General features: G+C 37.1%; 1 protein-coding gene across 1 annotated transcript in view; it reads right to left on the bottom strand.

Moving 5' to 3' along the window:
- Window positions 1–9,831, bottom strand: part of LOC127863929 (fibropellin-1-like) — a gene marked incomplete at its 3' end in the record, with an annotated part of 44,765 nt that extends 34,934 nt beyond the window's left edge. The window contains exons 1-2 of the mRNA XM_052403612.1: window positions 9,729–9,831; window positions 8,239–8,420 (exon numbers count right to left, since the gene is read on the bottom strand). Of these exons, the coding sequence (XP_052259572.1) occupies window positions 8,239–8,420; window positions 9,729–9,831 (285 nt within the window). The remainder of the gene's footprint in view (window positions 1–8,238; window positions 8,421–9,728) is intronic.
- Window positions 9,832–13,282: the final 3,451 nt, after the last annotated feature.

The following is a 13,282-nucleotide window of genomic DNA, read 5'->3' as shown; positions in this document are numbered from 1 at the left end:
AGTACACTTAGAATCAACATTCATTTTTTTAAGTCACTTAAAATATAAATCATTAAATGCATTATCGAAAAAAACTAATTGCCTATGGAATTGAAGTAATATTGTCAATACAATACATTCACATTATTAAATAGGCAACAAACAGAGAACATATTTATAATGATATCAATAATTATTGACATTTTTTTTTAAATGCAATCATCGATGTGTTTGCCTTTCTGAAACGCGATGGAAAGATTGAAGTACACACTGACATTACCATGGTATTCTATATATCGTACACAAAACCTAACATTTAATTTTAAAATTATAGCCCAAAACAGATTAAACTAACTGAATCTAAATTTGGGCAGGGGCCTTTACAATTTTTGAATCAAAATTATTTTCAAGTTAAAAAAATATGTTCCCATATGTCAGGCGATATGCAGCATTGACTTTCGCATAATTTGTTTAGTTTGTCGTTAAAAAACTCTTAAATTAACTAACTTTTCACCTCCTGGCATATTATTTAAAAAGTCAGACATGTAATGGCTCTTGTTCTACTTACCAAAGCTGTTGCAGTGCATCAGCTAGGATTTGAAAAGGGCAGGGGGGAAGGCTATTTTGTCAAAATAGCCCATTCAACGCGCAGAATTTGTTCAAACGGGCATTTTTTTAGCGCGCTGTAGTATCTTGAATGCTCCCCGTTGCATATTAATTTTTCTGTTAGAATATATTATTTCCAATATAATTAAACCATGTTAACACTGTAGAAGTCATAATTCATGTCAAATCTTCATGTAGCTTTGTGAAAATGTTTGTCTTAATGAAATGTTGGATAAGTTCAAAAGTGGTTCCGGTCCGTTGAAAAACATGGCCGCAAGTGGGCGGGTCAGTTTTCCTTATTTGGCTATAGAAACACCTTGTAAACACTCTAGATGCAACATTTCTTGTCCGATCTTCATCAAACTCAGTCAGAAGATTTGTCCCAATAAAACCTCGATCGTGTTCGAAACTCGGTTATGGTGGGTAAAAAAATAAGTCACTAGTTAAAAAAAAACTTGAACACAATGTAGAAGTCACATTTAGTGCCCAATTTTCATGTTACTTTGTCAAAATGTTTGTCTTAATGATATTTTGGTTGATTTCAAAAGTGGTTCCGATCCGTTGAAAAACATGGCCGCCAGTGGGCGGGGCAGTTTTCCTCATATGACTATAGAGAAACCTTGTGAACACCCTAGAAGTCACATTTTTTGCCTAACCATGATCGTGAAACTTAGTCAAGACATTGGATTTATTGATATCTCGGATAAGTTGGAAATGGCTCAGATCGGTAAAAAACCCACACATTTTAGCTCATTTGATTTCTCAGGTGAGCTTTTAGGATCGATCTTTGTCCGTCGTCCGTTTGTCCGTCCACATTTGGTTGTAAACACTCTAGCATTCACATTGCTCAAGCATTCTTTATCAAAGTTGCCGAAACGCTATATAACCACAAGATCTCATTCAAGTATTATAATTAGCAAAATCGCATAATAAATGCCAGAATTATTGCCCTTAGATTGTAACAATTTTCATAATATAATACAAAATCCTTGTAAACACTCTAGAGGGCACAATTTTGTTTCAGATTTTATGAATCTTGGTCATAATATTTATTTTTGTTGGCAAAGTTTGATGTTTGATCATGAGGGGCAAAATATAGGTCACCAGGTCAAATCTTACAAAAGCCTCGTAAACACTTCATACGCCAGAGTTTTGGTTCAATAATGATAAAACTTGACCAGGATGTTTGTCTGGACAATATCTAGATCAAGTTTGACGTTTGGTAATGTGGGGACAAAATTTAGTTCATGGGTTCTAACCTTACAAAAAACTTGAAAACACACTAGAGGCCATAGTTTTGGTCCAATAATGATGATACTTGACAATGATGTTTTTCTTGATGATATCGAGGCAAAGTTTGACATAATGGGGGGACTAAATCTTGGTCACGAGGTCCAAATGTTATAAAAACCTTGTAAACACACGTAGAATAAACATTTCTTGAAAATGTTTGCATTGCAAAAAAAACATGCAAATGGACAGTACTCAATCAGAAATAATCATACGCTCACACTGCAAAACTTAACAGAAGAGAACAAATCTAATGTGCTCTAGAGTCTTTAATTTTCAACTAAGCAATGAACACGGCCTTGTAAAAAAAGGTGAGTGAACTAGGGCCACCTTTGCCCTCTTGTTTAATTAAAGAGCAGGACATGGCATTGGAAGGGCAGGGTGGAGATTCGGAAGGGCAGGGGGAGTCGTCCTTCCATTAAGGCCTAGCTGCAGCACTGCTGTTGTATGAATTAAAATCACCATGTTCATTTTTGTTTTCTTTTTTGCTTTCATCGCGATCCACCTTTTCCTTTTAAAAACAGTTGGTGTAAGCAGGCAATTCTTTGTGCACAGACATTCTTCGATCAATAATAATAAAGGAATTACCCTTAAAACTCTACGTCAATTTCCAAAGAAAAATACAAGAACACTTCAACATAATAATTGCAAGATTTAACATTCTTTTAAGTCACCAACACTTCTCAATCCGTCAAATATTCAACAGCAAAACATCTTGTTTTTCAAGTACATGTACATTCAACAGCATTCAATTCTATTTAGCAAGTGCCTTATTTGCCTACTTGCTTTAGATTTCTGATTTAATTTCAATGCATGTATATATTGATATTTAAAAACTCTGGGAAACACCACGCGTGACGTCATCTCGCCGAAAATTTATATTGGCTGCGACACCAAATGATTCAATGTATACGTTATTGTATTAAAAAATTAACGGTTACAAAACGTTCATGGTAAACCGAAAGAGAAACAGTAAACTTTTTTTCAAATATTGGAAAAAAAGAAACGCGTTTGTTAGTTAGTTAATTAGTTAGTTAGTTACTTATTTTGTTTAACGTTCATACATTAATCATAAAAAGTGTTAGGACAATACAAAATGTGAATAAACGGATTAACCTGCCACTTTTCCGTTGCGCCAACGCTGATCCAGAAGAAAGATCATCAACCAACGGAACTACAGTCTATTTACGGTATGTTTAAACTACGTGTCTGTATGACTATGTTTATCTAGGCCTTTTTAAATGTTTTATTTCCTTATTTTTCAAACACATCGGATAGGTGAATAAGTAAAATGTGTTTGAGTTTCATGGCTTTCAGTAAAGTGGGTCCCGATTTATGGTAAACGAAGATGCACACTAGTTTCAAAAATCCGCAAAACGTTTCATCTACATTTCATTACATTTTTATATCGAGACGAACATGTGCAGTTTATTGACAACAAACTGGTCAGAATAATATTCTTCGCGTAATACTGATTCTCTGACTACGTGTACTTGCAGAAACATGTGTGTTGACAATAAAATTGTGTCCTTTATTGCGACAGTAATAATTGTAGTACACCGGTTGGCCCGGTGTCTTTACAAAAATCGCTTCCGAGGCTAAAAACATTATGAAAAAAATATTCCCACTGGCTTGGTGGATTGGGTCATAGGTACTTGAATATTTCTTTATTGGTCCTTATATATAACGACGATAAAACGATGATTTCACAGGTGTATTGAATAACACGATGCAACAGTATAAATGATCAAACATTGCACACATATGTCGTTGTGGTTGCCAGCAGGAAGCGTCCATATGATTTAACCCCGTTTATTTGATGAAAATCCACCAAGTATACTGGTCATCCGTATCCTCGCGGTACTAAATGTTAAAATAAAAATTTTAATTTAAACAAATACTTAATTTATGAATTATTCACTCCTTTGCGAAGATAAACAACTTTTCCGCTGATATTCATCGAAATTGTATTCATATATATATATATATATATATATATATATATATATATATATATATATATATATATATATATATATATATATATATATATATATTCAATGAATTACGATGGTCTTGCGTAGAGCCCACTATGGAACTTTACATTGTTTGTGATGTCTGTCATTACACAGTTCTCTTTATAATCCTATTATTTTTCTTAAAAGATCAAACACTACTATGAACAACAATAACACTTGAAGTGCAGGCGGGAGACCAAGGAAACGACAATGTCAACAGAAAAAGGTAAGAATAGTCTCATGTTCAGGGCGTGCTGCAACTATCAATATGTCCGGTAAAACAATCTAGTAAAAGAACACAGAAATGCTCATAACATAATATTACATACAAGCCTTGAAAAATCAATTCGACCGCTCGAAATTGATGGTAAGGCAAGTAAAGTTTGTTAAATACTTGACCGACCAGGGGAGTGCTGTTTTTGCGTTTGTAAAATATAAAATCAGTTCCAGAACTCCTTTTCAGATCGATACAAATTGCAAACTATATTTCGAAGGAACAAAAAAATAGGTTTAGTTCACAAAGTAAATTCAATTTCTTATTGCAATGAAAATTACGTCACGGGCACAGTAAAAAATAATTCTCGAAATCGGCTGCGCTCGTTTTGCAGATGTCAGTGCTCTTAGCTTATCTATTTTAGTGAAAAAGTTAAATATATTGGTCATTCAGTGAAGAATAAAATTTCAATTTAATGTAAATATCAATAAAACAAAAAATACATAACTGTTTATTATAATACTTCTTATATTTAATTAAAAATAAAAAGAACAATTAATTATTAATAAACTGAATTATTCGTGATCAGAAGCTTACCCAAATGTTACCATACTGTAACCATTTGTCAATTTGATTAATTGTTTTTTTCAAAATAAATACAACTATAGTATTCAGTCTTCAAAACTAACGTTTTTGTCTTCATAGCCAATGTGGATATGAAACTTTGAAAATGTCATAGCCAGAGGAAATATTTCATAGCCAGAAAAAAATGAATTAATTTAGTGACATTATCATGAAAGGACGACAACAGTCGTTATATATAGATTGCAATTGGGGGGAAAGATTGTAAACAAATCAGTATTCCAGGTTTCAAACTTTTATCCCATCACATCTAACTTGGAAAGCTCTTTACAATATTATACTTCATTTATAAAAACAGTTGCGCGGAATATGTATGAAAGTAACTTCCCACAGGTACGCTTTGGACAATTTGCGTGGCTTATGTATGAAAGTAACTTCCCACAGGTACACTTTGGACATTTGCGTGGCATGTGTATGAAATTAACAGACAACATGTACACTTTGGACAGTTACGCGGAATATGTATGAAAGTAACTGCCAACAGGTACACTTTGGACAGTTGCGTGGCATATGTATGAAAGTAACTGCCCACAGGTACACGTTTGACAGTTGCGCGGTATATGTATGAAAGTAACTCACCACAGGTACACTTTAGAAAATTGCGTGGCATATGTATGAAAGTACTTGCCCACAGGTACACGTTTGACAGTTGCGTGGCATATGTATGAAAGTAACTGCCCACAGGTACACTTTGGAGAGTTGCGTGGCATATGTATGAAAGTAATTGCCCACAGGTACACTTTGAACATTGCGTTGCATATGTATGAAAGTAACTGCCCACAGGTACAATTTGGACAATTGCGTGGCATATGTATGAAAGTAACTGCCCATATGTACACTTTGGACAGTTGCGTGGCATATGTATGAAAGTAGCTGCCAACAGGTACACTTTTAACAGTTGCGTGGCATATGTATGAAAGTAACTGCCCACAGGTACACTAGACAGTTGCGTGGCATATGTATGAATGTAACTACCAACAGGTACAATGTGATGTTTGACTAAACACAACGACGGCATGTTGACAGCGTGAGTCGTTCTTTATTCAATGAGCATCTACCAAATCATATTGATCAACACAGATCAAGGTTACAAGCCAATAAACATTTACGAATACATTACAACCTATATATGTCTATGTAATTTTAATGTCTTAACATAACAATGAAAGCTCTTAAATTTATCTTAAACAATCAATAGTTATCATTAACTTTTCTAATGTTACTACATTAATGTTACTGTATTCAAATACCAAGTTAACAATTTCAAACATCAGTTTCACTCATTGACATATTTCATTCTAATCAAATGCAATAAAGCTAAAGAGAGGTAAATCAAAGATGATGTCCATTTTTAGAACACATTTCCTTATTTCCCTTTGATTCCATACATTCAATTGAAGGGAATAAACTTTTCCATTGTCTGTCAATATAGTTAGTTATACAGTGGCTTCCTTTTTACCAAATGCAATTATTTGTTAACATATTTCACAATGAATTTATAAATAATTGTCAAAATTGTAATTTTCACATTATGCCTTTTTTAACTAAAAGATTGACTATTGTTATGTTTCAACTATGAACTAAAAACTAATGACTAGAATCAATGTCTCTCAATGTCTCTGAACCTTTCTATAACAACCTCAAATACATGCATTGTTGAAAAGCTTAAATGAGCATCAGCTTTCAAGAGTTTTTAAGACTGGAATTTGGATCTGTCTTGATACAGAATGGCAACGCGGGGTTTATTATGCCCCTTAACACAGTGTATGCCATTAAATCTAAATATCAACTTTGTAATCACTGTACTTCGATGGCACTTAAACTATTCTGCCGGATCTCGTAGGTGTTGGAGCAATTTGGACCACCGATGCTGGAGGGTCAACAACAGGAGGCCTTTCAGTGAGAATCGCACTGTCATTGTCTGCAACGAAACTGTTCTTGAATGTTGCTTTTGTCGGCTTCAGATGTCTACGGTTTCGCCATTATTTCTGTCCAGTATCCGATTCGACAATATACGATCGCGGTTTAGCGTGCTTTTCTACAACGGTTGCTGGCGTCCATGTTTTCTCGTTTTGATCTTTCTTTATTACCACACGCTCTCCCTGCTTTAGATTTGGAAGTGGTTTTCTTCAGGGTTTGTCGTGGTAGAAATTTTGATTCTGTTGTGCTTTTTTCTTGCTTCCACGCACATATTTTGAATTGTTTTGAGGTTGTAATAGTTCGGCAATGTTGTTTTTAGCCTTCTTCCAAGGAACATTTGCGCTAGGGAAAGTCATGGGTCTTCGATGATGGTGTCGCAATACAACATGAGTGATTTATAAGGGTCTTTGACCTTTTTCAGGAGCTGTTTGACCGTTTGAACACCACGTTCGATCAAACCATTGGATTGTGCATACCTTGGCGAATTTGTGATATGCTTAAAACCGTACTCTTGTTTGAACTCTTTGAATTGGTGTAAATCAAACTGAACACCGTTGTCCGAAGTCAGTTCGTCCGGAATTCCGTACCCCGCGAACTGGCTTTTCAGGTGCTTGATAGTGTTTTTGCTACCTAGATTATCTAGTTTCTCTTACTCTGGCCAAGAGCTAAGCCTATAGACTGTCAGCAGGTAGTCTTCTCCGCTGAAATGAAATTGGTCGACTCTTATTTGCGACCATTGCCTTGTCGGAATATAGCGTTTGATCATTGGTTCCTTCGGATTGCTCTTTTGATGTCGCGCACAAATTTCACACTGTGATACTTTGTCTTCGACTTCTTTCGCCATTCCTATCCAGAATAGGGCCTCACGCGCTCTTGCTTTGCACATCACTATGCCGGTATGTGCTTCATGTATACTGTTTATCATTTCCGGTCTGAGTTTTTTCGGCACTATTAGCTTGTGGCCTTTGAACAACATACCGTCAAAACTGGCAATTTCGTCACGAAAGTTCCAGTATGGCAACATTTGTTTGGATGCTTCTTCACGTGTCTCTGGCCAACCTTGATCTACATACTATTTCAGTGCTTTCATGTCTGAGTCTCCGCTGTTCCTTCTTGGAATATCTTCCTTTTTTGACTGGAGCCTGGAAGGTAGGTGATCAAGTTCACTGACAGCATTTGCGAGTTTAAGTCTTCTGTGGTTTCATCTTCTAAGAACGCGCGACTTAGACAGTCCGAGATGAACATCTCTTTTCCCGGTTTGTATTTCACTTTCATGTTTTATTTCTGCAAACACAGCAGAATTCGTTGCAGTCGCGGCTGCGCCTGCACTAGTAGATTCGCGAGTATTGCTTGTAGCGGTCGGTAATCTGTTTCAACCAGCACCTCTCTCCCGTAGATTTACTGGTGAAATTGTGTACAGCCATACGCGATTGCGATTGCCTCTTTCTCTATTTTGTCATAGCGTTGTTGAGCTGTAGTCAACGAACGTGATCCGAACGTGATTGGTTGTCCATTCTGAAGTAGGACTGCACAAAGCCCTTTTGGCGATGAGTCAACGTTCAACGTTACTGGTTCTTTCACGTTGTAGTACTTGAGGAATGGCGCTTTCGTGATCGACTCTTTGAGGATTTCAAATGCGTCATTTTGTTCCTTTTCCCAAATCCACTGGACATCTTTTTCCAGCAGTTTTCTGAGGGGTGAAGTTTTGTCTGACAGGTTCGGAAGGAATTTTCCCAAATAGTTTACGAAACCTAGAAAGGTCATCAATTCTTTACTTTTTCTTGGCTGTTTCTTTCACAGCTCGTATTTTTTAAGCATCAGAGTTCAATCCTTCACTTGATAGAACATGACCAACATAAGTGAGGCTCGTTTTCTTGAACTTACATTTCTCCTTGTTTAGCTTGGGGTTCTTTTCATTGAGTCCGTCTAAAACTCTGAACAGCCTTTGATCATGTTGTTTTTCGCTTTCTCCCCAAATAATCATCGACTATGGATTCACAACCATCTAGGTCTTGATAAACAACTGGTGCTGATTTTATGCCATACGGGAGCCGTTTGAAAGAGTATCTTTCAAAGGAGTTTTCATCGTGCACAGCTCCTGTGATGGTTCGTCTAGTTTACATTGCCAGAATCCGCTACTGGCGTCTTATTTGGAGAAGTATTTGGCGTTAGCCATCCGCGGTAGAATTTCTTTAATTGTCTTCATAGTATGATGTTCCCGCATTATTGCTCTGTTTAGATCGTGAGGATCTATTCAGATGCGTAGCTTTTCATTAGGTTTAACTAGTGTCACCATCGAATTGACCCATGCGGTTGGTTTCGTTTTTTTCTTTAACATGTCTTTTTTCCCCATCGAATCAAGTTCTTCCTTGATTTTGTCTTTAAGGGCAACTGACACTTTTCTTGGAGCATGAACTACTGGTTCTGTGCTTTTGTCCACCACAATCTTATGCTCTCCATGAATCTTGCATAATCCTTTGAAAATCTTGGGATACTTAGTCTCAATTGCATCTGGATTAACTGAGTTTACGCGCATGATGAGTTTCATTTTTTCAACATTTTCTCCAACTCGCAGTGTTTCTGATTCAAGTTCAACAATATAGAATTTCACATTGTAGTTTTGTCCGTTCACGTTACATTGAATGTTTCTTGTACCCTTTACTGTTAGCTGGTGACCTGTGTACGACTTCAGTTTAGTTGAGTTTTTGTCCAATTTTCCAGGCAAACCTAAAGATTTATATGTTTCGTAGGCCATCACAATGCACATTGCTCCTGTATCAATCTTAGTTGTGATAGTTTTGCCGTTGATTTTAGCGTGTTGTGTACAATTGGTTTGTACGTGTATGGAATTTACAGTTATTGTGTCCACAAACAAATTGTCATCATCACTGCTGGATTCGTTTTCGATTTGATGCACCGCGTGTTTCGTTCTTGTAAATTTCTTCGCTTTTTGTCTTGATTTTCCTGTCTTGCACTTGGGTGCAAAGTAATTGTAGGCCTTACATTTTGCACACTGTTTACCGTACGCGGGGCATCGACCATTGGCTTGATGTTCATACCCGCACTTGGTGCACTTTCTGCTTTTTCTGACTTTTTCTGGTAGTGTTTAGGTGATTTACTCTTTATCGCATTGACTTTCTTTGCCTCAATCATCATGGACATTGTGTTTTCGACACTTCATGATTTTTCTCTTATTTTGTTGTTCTTTACCCCAAACATTATGCGATCTCTCACCATTTCATCAGGTTTGTCGTAGTGACTGTCTCTAACAAGAATTTTAAGTCTGTAACAATTTGATCAAAGGGTTCGCTTTCGTTTTGGACTCTTGCACTTAATTTTTGTAGCGATTGTACACTAAATTTGTCCTTTGTTTGACATGGTTCATGAATGTGTCTGTGTGCCTGTCTAGCTTCTTCTTTTCATCAGCGGTTAGGTTCCATGTACTGTAGATTGTTCGACCTTTCTCATCTACCCATATCATAAGGTAATTGCACTTTTTTCTCCCGATTTTTTGCTGAGGGGACCGGCGAAGATAAAGTTGGCATGCTCTTTGAACCTTTTCCATTCCGACTCAAGATCGGGGGACTCCCAGTCAATACTTGGGGAAGCACCGATGCCTTCCATGATCTGTTTCGTTCGATGATACCTTCGTACTTCCTATAACAAAATACTTGGTAATTCAGGGACCTGTAGAGGGCATATTTTTCACTTCTTGATACCATTTGATGTTGGACTAAACATAACGACGACATGTTGATGGCGTGACTCGTTCTTTATTCAATGAGCGTCTACCAGATAGTATTGATCAACACAGATCAAGGTTACAAACCAATAAACATTAACGAATACATGACATACATTTTGGACAGCTGCGCGGTATATGTATCAAAGTAACTGCCCACAGGTACACTTTGGACATAGAGGAAGGGGAGGCCGGAGCCGTTCAGCTCAACGGTGCCACCGGGGATTGAGTGTACCCAGCGTGTGCTGCAGTGGAAAGGCGGTGAGACCTTGGTGATATTATATCAATGTCATTAAATGATGTTGAGATTATTTTATGATTATGATAAATAATAAGGGCGTGATAAAAAATGACGTACGGTCGAAGTACTTATATAGAGTACACAACTTGTATTGCATTGGTCTTAAAGCCGACTTAAGTGTGCATGAACTGTTTCAGAATTTCTAGCTTTTGATATTCTTAGCTGGGGCAATAACAGGTTGAAATAGTAAAGGATTTGTTCTTTTTTTATTTTATTTTTAAATGTCAAATTCAAAACATCAAATACTCGTATATATTGTTTGACTGGTGTCCAGTAACGGTTCTTCTTGCCTTTAACCGTTTTAGTTTCTTTTAATATGACATTGCATTCTTAAATACCATCCTGTAAGAAGTGGAGGATATTACTATCAGTTGTAGCAAACAACTACGGCTTGTATCGCAATGGACGCTGGGGTGAGGGATGCGGACAACAATCAGAGATTTACAACTTCGCCGATATCTCTATTCTACCGTATACATTCCAATTACAGCAATAGCCCTCTGCAGCGACCATCAACCACTACAACCAGAACCGAAGGAACAGCCACTACAAACGGAAATTTGCCAACAATATCATCGACTGCAAGGCAAATAATTACAAACACAACAAGGTCACCAACATTATCAACAAACAATCTACAACTACATCCCCTGCAAAGTCAATCACTACAACCACTGTGAGACCAACAACAACATCAACTTTGAGACCAAAAACAACATCAACTGTGATACCAACAACAGCATCAACTGTGAGACCAACACCAACATCAACTGCAAGACCAACAACAAAATCCACAACAAAGTCTACATCTACAACATCAGCGAGGCCAACATATCCTTCAACAAGTTTGGATTAGGCAACATCGTCTGCAAGACTAATATCAACATATAATGTAAGACCAAAAAAAGCATCCAATGAAAGACCAAAAACCACATCCACTGAAAGACCAACAACTACATTCAAGACATGACCAACATCAACATCAACTGCAGAACCAACAGCAACATCAATTACAAAGTACATAACTCTAACTTCAGCAAGGCCAACATATCATTCAAAAAGTTTGGGTTGGCCGATATCTACAGCAATATCAACAAAATCATCAACTGGTATACCTGCAACACCATCCACTAAAATACCAACAACGACATATACTGCAACGCCAACAACAACATCCACAATAACAGCAACTACAACCACAGCAAAACAAACAACTACATCTTCTGAAAGACAAACAACTACATATTCTGAAATAATAACAACTACGTCTACTGAAATATCAACAACCACATCTACTGAAAGACTAATAACTACATCGACAGAAAGACCAACAGCTACTTCAACTGAAAGAATAACAGCTGCATCTACTGAAAGACCAACAACTACATCAACTAAAAAACCAACAACTACATGTTCTGAAATACCAACAACTACATTTACAGAAACACCAACAACTACATCTACTAAAATAGCAAAAACTACATTAACTGAAATACCAATAACTACATCTTCCGAAAATCCAACAACTACATTTACAGAAACATCAACAACAACATCTACTTAAATAGCAACTATTACATCAACGGAAACATCAGCAACTACATCCGCTACAAATCCCACAACTACAGCCTCGGCATGGCCTACATATCCATCACCAGGTTTAGATTGGCACATATCCACTTAATACAATGACGCTACCCAACAATTGTCTCCCATCACATCTTCTTTGTCCAATGATCAAGTCAGTGCAACTAATACAAACGCCTCTCTATTTGTAAAAGAAACGGCCAACACGTCAACTAATATGAACATAACAACGAGCCCAAACACGCTAATCATCAACGATGTTTATGCAACAACCACAGATGCTCATGTAACAAACATAAGAAATTCCGACAGTTTTTTCGCCAACAAGTAAGGCATAAATTTCATCTTCCAGTCTCCTGGACACGTACCTGTCACCAACTGACGCACAAAAACATTCTACAAGTATGCCGGACATGTATGCTCTAACAACCAATTCACAAAATATAATAGCCCCATGACGACTTATTTTCAAACGACCGATACGCAAGTTCAATCAATAAATTCCACAAAAAGTAATGTACCATCAACCGATGACCAGGTGAAATCTACAAATATCACGGAAACTTACGTACCCGCAACTGATACCCGATACCAAACCACCATGGATAAGAATATTCTACTTAACCTTCTAAACGTATCCCAGGCATTAAGCACCAGTAAAACAGATATTGTAATGCAATGTTAGTAACGGATGCTCAATATGAATCCAGCGGAATTACCGATGCATATTTTCAATCTATTGATGCGAAGGTTTTATTAAACATCACATCCGATTAAACATCGGCGCCAGCCTCAGGGGAGACAATTGCACGGCCGCACTTTACAATCATACCTACCATCGAGGCATATTACGCATTTATTTCTCCAAGCCCACACTCTCTATGGCAAATTGTTGCAGCTCAAAGCGGACATTCCATCAAGACGACCAGAACATCAGTGCCAATCGAACGCATTGACGTTGCTAAACCATGGACTACTTCAAC

The sequence above is a fragment of the Dreissena polymorpha genome, unplaced genomic scaffold (genome assembly GCF_020536995.1).
Source record: "Dreissena polymorpha isolate Duluth1 unplaced genomic scaffold, UMN_Dpol_1.0 chrUn061, whole genome shotgun sequence".
Taxonomy (NCBI): Eukaryota; Metazoa; Mollusca; class Bivalvia; order Myida; family Dreissenidae; genus Dreissena; species Dreissena polymorpha.
Note: the sequence above shows the minus strand (reverse complement) of the source record. Positions and strands in the feature narration are given on the sequence as shown.